Source organism: Kryptolebias marmoratus, linkage group LG13 (assembly GCF_001649575.2).
Source record: "Kryptolebias marmoratus isolate JLee-2015 linkage group LG13, ASM164957v2, whole genome shotgun sequence".
In the NCBI taxonomy this organism is placed as follows: domain Eukaryota; kingdom Metazoa; phylum Chordata; class Actinopteri; order Cyprinodontiformes; family Rivulidae; genus Kryptolebias; species Kryptolebias marmoratus.
Genome location: NC_051442.1, coordinates 27143750 through 27151670, shown reverse-complemented (window position 1 = coordinate 27151670; position 7921 = coordinate 27143750). Strand labels below are relative to the sequence as shown.

At 43.0% G+C, this 7921-nt stretch overlaps 1 protein-coding gene across 3 annotated transcripts in view; it reads left to right on the top strand.

Moving 5' to 3' along the window:
* The window catches only part of nrip1b (nuclear receptor interacting protein 1b), a 69444-nt gene extending 61931 nt beyond the window's left edge, over positions 1 to 7513 (top strand). For all 3 annotated transcript variants that reach the window (XM_037979202.1, XM_037979203.1, XM_017439043.3), the window contains one exon: positions 60 to 7513. In XM_037979202.1, coding sequence (XP_037835130.1) covers positions 511 to 4110 — 3600 coding nt within the window. In that variant the 5' untranslated portion in view covers positions 60 to 510 and the 3' untranslated portion in view covers positions 4111 to 7513. The remainder of the gene's footprint in view (positions 1 to 59) is intronic.
* Positions 7514 to 7921: the final 408 nt, after the last annotated feature.

The following is a 7921-nucleotide window of genomic DNA, read 5'->3' as shown; positions in this document are numbered from 1 at the left end:
AAAAAAAAAAAAAAAAAAAACATCTCTTTCCTTCTTTTCTCTTTCGCTCACTTTCATAGGTACCCGCACCACCTCCAAAGAAGAAAGGCTCCACTGACAGAACAACAGCCGAGCCGTAGGACTGACACCCCAAATATCCACAACCACAGAATGTGTCAACATCCTGGTGGTGAAATCCTGCTGACTCCCAACTTGCTACTCATACGAAGCTGAGTCGAGGCCTTCTGGGATCCTACAGCATTTCAAGGCACACAACAATGCCTTGGAGGCCGTCCTGCCCCACATTGCCTCCAGTCATGGTATTTTTTTCACCAAATTGCTGATTGTGGCCACTACTGAAAAGGAATAAATCCAGTTGTTTATCCTCCTCTCTCCAATATACTCACCTGCTGAAACCCTCTTTTTGGTATTTAACAAGTATATGCCACTAAGACCAGATGACCTAGATGACTTTGACTTTTATTTTCCAGTAGCATTGCTAAGCTTTACGAGGGGATCTGAGTATTGAACATGACTCATGGGGAGGAGCCTGGCCCTGAGACACACAAGGATTCAGCTGTTTTAACTTATCTGGAAGGTTTACTGATGCATCCAGTGGTGGCCGGGCCTGGGGCCACGGCAGGCGGGAGGTCTGAGGCTGTCCACAGCAATCATGAGCAGGGCAACAAAGTGGGCAGTTCCTTCCCACTAACAAACCATGGCCGAGAAGCACCTAAGGCTGGAACCAATGGGCCCACACTAGGATCCTCGCAGCACCTGAAGAAAGCTCGCTTGCTGCGCTCTGAAGCCTGGAATGATCCAGGGAACCAGCGGATGAGTTCACCCTCAGTGGAACTAAATGGTCAAGTGGGAGGCCTGCAAAATGGAACTCTAGAGGAATCTCCTCATGCAGGCGAGAGCACCCTGTTGGCTTCTCTGCTTCAGTCATTCAGCTCACGACTTCAGAGTGTGGCAATGTCTCAGCACTCAAACAAACCCACCAGTGAGTGTCCCTCTCCATCCAAGGCTCCAGCAGCAGACAGAGAGCCTCTACCTGTTTATGGGACAGCCTCAAGCCACTTGAAAGGCCTAATGAGGAAGAGCAAACTCCAGAATCACAATAACACCCCTTATAGTCGCCGGGGACACAGTCAGGACAGACCCCCAGAGTCCCCTCGTTCAGCACACAGTGCCACACCTCCTGCTGCTTCCACAACAGCTGAATCGGTGTCCTGTGCCGAACGTTTGAAGGCAGTGGCAAACATGGTGAAAATTCGTTCTAGCCCAGCACCCTCCCCGAAGCCCAGCGTGGCCTGCAGTCAGCTTGCTCTGCTGCTGTCCAGCGAAGCCCACCTCCAACAGTACTCCAGAGAGCACGCCCTCAAAGCCCAGCTCTCAGGAAGATCTGCCAGCGAGAGACTAGCTGCCATGGCAAACCAGCAACATGGCCAGGACAAAAGGCCACCAAGTGTGGGGGGGACTCCAGACACACTGAGCTCCCTAACTACTCAAAATGGAATGACAACAACAACCACAGTAACAACAACACTCCCTCGAACAGCCGTGTCCAGTCCACAGAGCCCCTCTCTGCTGCAAAGCCACAACCAAAGTTCCCCACCTACTCCCCCCAACGCTCCAAGCCAGCCTCCCAGAGAGAAGCGAGGCTTTGACACGCGTCCAACTCGCCCACCACAAACGTGCAGCAGCTTGTTGCTCCTTCTGCTGAACAACCACAACAACCAGAAGCAGCTGACCAAGAATGGCCACCTGGAGGATATCAGTGACCTTCTGCCTCAAAGTGGCTCCTCTTCTGTCACATCAGACAGCGAGTGCTCCACTCATGAAAGAAGCATTACCAAGGACAACAGTGATGCTGAAAGTTCCTATTCCAGCTGTTCCCCGATTGATCTCTCCATGAGAGGTCGTGGCAGTGTACAAGATACAAGGCCCAAAAATCCACCTCCTTCTACCTTGTCTTCCACCTCCACACTCTCTTCTTCTATGACAGCATTTTCCTCCACCCCAGGATTCTCTCTTCAAGCCACTACTCAGTCCTCCACCACATCTCTTTCACCTTCCTCTTTGACTGTGTCCTCTGCTTCCACTGCTACTTTTTCATCATCATCATCCTCTTCCTTTTCTACCTCCTCCCTGGACAAGCTTACACAGTCTTTACTAAACAAGTGGAAGCCAGAGCCATCAAGATCAAATGTCTCCATCAACAAGGACCCAGAAATGAGTCCAGACCTTAAATCTCAACCTAAGGTCACTCTCATGCAGCTTCTTCTTGAACGCAAAAATAATGAGATGGCTAATAAAAGCAGTGGTAAACAGGATTTGCCACTTGATATAACTATGGCCACCATGTCCCGGGGCCAACAGAAGGGGCTGCTGCCTTGGGAAGAGAGCAGAACAAGAAGCCCCATAGAAAGACCTGTAGGCCCACCCCAGTCCCTCTATTCTCTTAGCCGAGACCCAAGTGGTGCACTCTCTCCATATTCGTACCCCTCTCCCCATGTCCAGTCCAGCCCACTTGATTTGTGTAAGTCTAAAACCTTCCCTGCTGAGAAGGCTTCAGAGCCAGCCTTCAGTGCTAGTAAACTGTTACAGAATCTGGCTCAGTGTGGCACAACCTCTTCCTCCTCCCCACCCATTTCTTCTGGCAAAGGGTTGGGTCAGGAGCTTGATGCCAACAGACCCCTTGCTCTGTTGGAAAGGCTCAATGCTCCACTGCCCAGGACCACCACTACTCCACTGTCAGATGGAGCCTCCGGCAGTGGCACTCCTTTCAGTCACAAGGAAGCTTCTCCTCCTTCCTCACAGATCGAGAACCTTCTAGAAAGGCGCACTGTGCTCCAGCTCCTTCTAGGAACTGGGTCTGCTGGCACTTCATCCAGCCGCAAAGATAGGCCTATTGGGAGTGACAGGAGGAATACAGAGGTAGCTGTGGGGTGCTATGAGAAAAGCCCTTCCACCTCTGTCCTCTGTGACAGCTCTAATGGGCCTCTTTTAGATGTAAAGGTAAAATCAGAGATCTTGGAAGAGGTGGGACCATCATCTATCAAATCTGAAGATCTGAGCAGCAGAAAGAAACTGAGTGTCTGTGAGAAGAAAAGCCAACTCTCCGACTCTCATCAGGACTTCAAAACAGAACCACGACCAGCAGAGGTCGTAGCTAAATATGGCCTCCTCAGCCAGCTTCTCAAACAACAGACTGCTACCTATTATACCAGCACTGCTGTGCAGGCTGAGTCACAGTTCGTACAGGTTAAAGAGGAGCAGAGGGATTATCCAAGCCCCAGCCCTAAGAGGAGATGCATCTGCCCTGAGCAAACAGATGTTTTAAATAATGTTGGCTCTCCAAAAGCAGTGGACAGTGGTAACACAAACATGCCTGCATCTCCTACTGTTCAGGTGGAACTTGAGCACCAGAGGGGTCTGAAGGAAGATGAGGTTCCACCAAGTGAAACCCTCACCAGAGAGAGTCGTGGCTTCAATGTGCTGAAGCAGCTGCTGCTTTCTGACAACTGTCTGAAAGAGCTCTCCCAGCAGCAACGGGGGGCGCCTAGTCCCACAGTCCTGCAGGCCAACAGCAAAGCCAACGGGAACATTCTCAATCAGCCTGCTCATAATCACAATTTTCTCCATCTGCCCAACTGGCCCCCCCATGGCTCCTTCAACTCAGGGCTTCCAAATCACCTAAGACCATTGCCGTCCCATTCCTCAGGCAACAGTCCCATCCGCACCCCCTGGATCCGACAGCCAGCTCCATGGCCTGTCGCTCAAAAACGGGAGCCCCCTACTCTTGTCAAACAGGAGCCTCAGAGCCCTGTCCAGTGGAGTAGTCAGGAGAACGAAGGCGAGGAGGAAGGTTGTGAGTCAAACCCGGACTCCCCGCGACTCTCACGGTCCAACCCCATCCTGTATTACATGTTGCAGAAGGGGAGCATCCACCTGAGGAAAGAGGCACGCAGTCAGACGGAAGGAGCCCTGCCTCTAGTCAGAGTTAAAGAGGAGGAGATCAGTGACATGCACGGCTATGAATGCAGCCTGAGCTCCACCCCTCAATCACCACAACATAATGACAAGCACAGCCATGAGAGTCAGGGCCTGAGCCAGTCATCACAGTAAAAAAAAAAAGACCTACCAGATGAAGAAAAATACAAAGCAGGATCAATTATACTTTGTTTTTCCTTTTTGGGATGACTTGCCAAATTGGATTGATGAAAAAATGAGTGTATTTTTTCTTTCTTTTATATATATATATATATAAAACAATGTGTTTTAGAAAGTGAGGTCATGAAATGGTACAAATGTGATCTGTTTTAGATACAACTAAAACTACAAAACTTTCACAAGTGCAGCCCCTTCCATCTGTAATTATCTAAGTTCACTTCTATAATTAGAAGTTCTCCTACACGGTTCTCATCTTGTTTTTACTCTTAGTTTATTTTGTGAATTGTACACATATCACTTTTCCCCGTGTCCTCTTTGTTGCCTCTCATAAAACATTTAGAGAGAACATTTCAAGCAACATTTATTATTGATGACTCAAAAAATGTTAGTGCTCAGTTCAGTAGACATTTTTTATTTTCTCCATCAGAACATTTTCACATCAACAGAGTTCCATTAATTTTAGATAGGATTCCAAATAAAGCTGTTCCCGGGCAGTCACTGTGGTCTATTACAACAATGCACATAATAGATTCATGTTTAGGAGGACCTTGAAAACAAAAATTCACACTGCAGTATCTTCAGTGAGGATTCTGCTTGACTATTTCTTTGTCTTGCTTTTCCTCAAGCCTTATGGCTGTGGGGAAATAATCTATCAGTGGAGAGTCGTTCACTATGTTTTGTTTTGTTTGTACTGAACCTTTAAGGCGACATTTGATAGTGCAAATTCAGGGTAATGTGTTTGCAGATTGTGCAGTTTTGAGCAGAAAGTGTGTGGCTCTTAACAGTTGAGCTACTGCGTGTAAAACGGGTTTCTAGAGCAACAGTTAAAAGGCTGCATTGTCTGAGCAACCTATCTTGCCATCCAAGCAAAAAAAAACCACCTTTTCTTTGTGCAAACAAGAACTCGGTGTGATGCACATGGAGCTTTCTTTGTTGTGAAAATTAAAAAAATTGAAAAAGGACCACCTGGAGTTTGCACTATCAAAACTGAGCCCCTGGTGTCTTCATTTTTTTCCTATAACAATTTAATGGCATGTCATGGAAAAAAGTCAGTATTGTTATCTGAATAGAATGACAGTTTGTATTTCTTTTCTTTAATTGTTGTGCTATATGGATACATTTTCTTTTTGTGGCAATCTCTTACTCATAAAATGTCAAAAGAAATGCATGATGATAAACAGAAGACCACAAGTACTTCATTGTTTTCAAAGCAGCTGGATATGTGTACCTGCCCACCGACTAATCACGGAGACATTTTTGTCTTGAGGGTCATCTGGTATCTAGCTCTTTATTTTTTATCGTACTGTATTCTTTCTGCTTGATTTCACACTGCTTTATCCATTTAGTCTTGTGATCTTTTTATTACATTTATCTAACGTCTCTACAATTATTAATACATTTTCACAACAATTAAAAATATGTGTATATAGTACTTTCAGTATGAAAGATGACTATTTTGTAATGTTTAAAAAAGATAATACCCTAGTTTTTAATGGCCTGATATGTAAATATGAATTATATGCGTACAAGTGTACATACAAAGGCAGAGAATACTATGCCCATCTTTTTTGGTTGGTTTGTTCTTTGCATGTGTCTCTACGTGGTAAATGATAATCTATCCTGCGCTGTGTTGTGAAATAATGTCCGACTCTCCTCACTGCTGCCCGTTGCATGCAGACGCATGGGAACTACCTATGTATCCCTACTGATGATTGGGGAAAATGTCAAGTCTTAAAATAGTTTTTTTTTTTTTTTTTTTTTTTGGTTGTTGTTTTTAATCACAGAACAAGAGGCTATCTTAGAATATTGAGCAGCCTCTAAATAACATCAGACTGTTGAGCAAGTTGACGAAAACCAATGTGTGAAAAATAAATGTGCATTGAATATTTTTCAGATTTCTCTTTTCTGTTACTGGTTAACGAAGCTCTGTGAACAAGTATGGGGCTCTAGTCGGGGATTGACGTACAATCATAGATCTGCATTGTGAGAAATACATTTGTAGCAGCAATATATATATATATATATATATATATATATAGTTTTTTCATGTTAAGATCTGAAATATTTCATTTTTTATGTTTTCATTTTTGGTGTTCATTTGCACTGATATCTTAAAAATAAAGTACTAAAATGCATGACCTAGTAGTATGAATGTGTTCCTGTTTTTCCACTTTGCCATCTTTCAGTCAGTTTTGGATTAATATTTTATTTGTTTTGTTTGTTTTTATGTACAAGTGAGTTAGATGTACATGATGCGATTTGAGCTTTTTATTTCCCAATCAGTACAAACCCCTGTAAAAAAAAAATGCAATGTTTTATTTTGAAGAATCAAACAACTGAAACAAAATGAATCAAACAGCAGGATCCACTTTTTTGAGAGACAGATGTTCTTTGCAGGATGGACTAACTAGCTGCAGCGGTTCATTGATGTCTGTAAAGACTCAACTGCGGATTCATTTGCATTTTTGACTTGTGTAGTTGTTTGTTTGAAAAAATTGAAATGACATGCATATATATATAAAAAATTTTTTTTAAAGTCAATTTTTACAACAGTTTATATTTAGTTGTTTATTTTTTTCTTAAGCAGTTGCTGTGAGAAAATTCTATCCAATCATCATGGCCATGTTTTTTAGCTTTTATAGATTTATTTCAACCATTCTTTTGCCAGGGTGGAATGATTATACATCATACAACTTCAATAAGAGTTCGGTGCACAAATTTCAGTGTATTAGTATCCATCCAGTAGTAATGTATTAGCATGTATTAGTATCCATCAACAAGTTTCTGTTTGATATTTGACCACTCTTCTGGGCAGACTTGGAAGAGTTTATTTATATTTGTTGGTTTTATTGCATGGACCCAGCTTTTATTCATAGTCCACAAATTTTCAATCAGGTTGAATATGGGGCTTTTCATCCCAGAAGCCTAATGTTAGCCTGATTTATCCAATCAGAAACCAGTTTTGATCTGTGTTTGGGATCATTGTCTGGTTGGAACACCTAGTTAAATCCAAATTTCAACCGTCTAGCTGTTGATTTGAAGTAAAGATATGAAGCTGGCTTCACTGTGGACAGAGACACTGGTGTTGCAGCAGTTTCCAGTTCATGGCAGGCTTGAGTCGTGATGGTTCTTGGGTTGATCCTGAAAATTCCTAATCAGTTTTATCTGAATGGGTCAGTTTGGGCCCTTCTCCAGACTTTGGCTACCAGGACATTTTTTACAACATGTAAATCTGCACTTCTCCTTTTTAGGTCTTTAAAGAGTACTTGGAGTTTCCTATTTTGCTGAGTATTGTTCAATAACAATTGCTGTTAAATCATTTCTGTGCTGACAAAGAAAAGCCACCAGCTGCAGTCAGTCATGATCACTAGCAAGGAGTTAATAGGCTTCGGTCTGGTCAAGTGAAGACCTAAAACCTTCAGCATCACTTAACAGATTTAGATAAATGTTTGGATATATTCAAATTTGTATAGTTTTGACCTTGTGTGGTACTGGATAAAATCCACAAATAATTCAAACTTGTGGATCCCGTTTTTTAAGTAAAAATAATTTGTATGGTTTAAGTTGTGTGTTATATAATCATTCCACCCTGGGAAAACAAGGTTCAAATAAATCCTTAAAAGCTCAAAATTGTTGTTATTTATGCTCACGATGAGTGGAGGTTAATGCCAGGCAACAACAACAACAAAGGTTTTGTGTCATTGCTGTTTTACATAAAATAAACTAGGATAAATAGCCTTCAACAATTGTGATTCCATATTTTTTG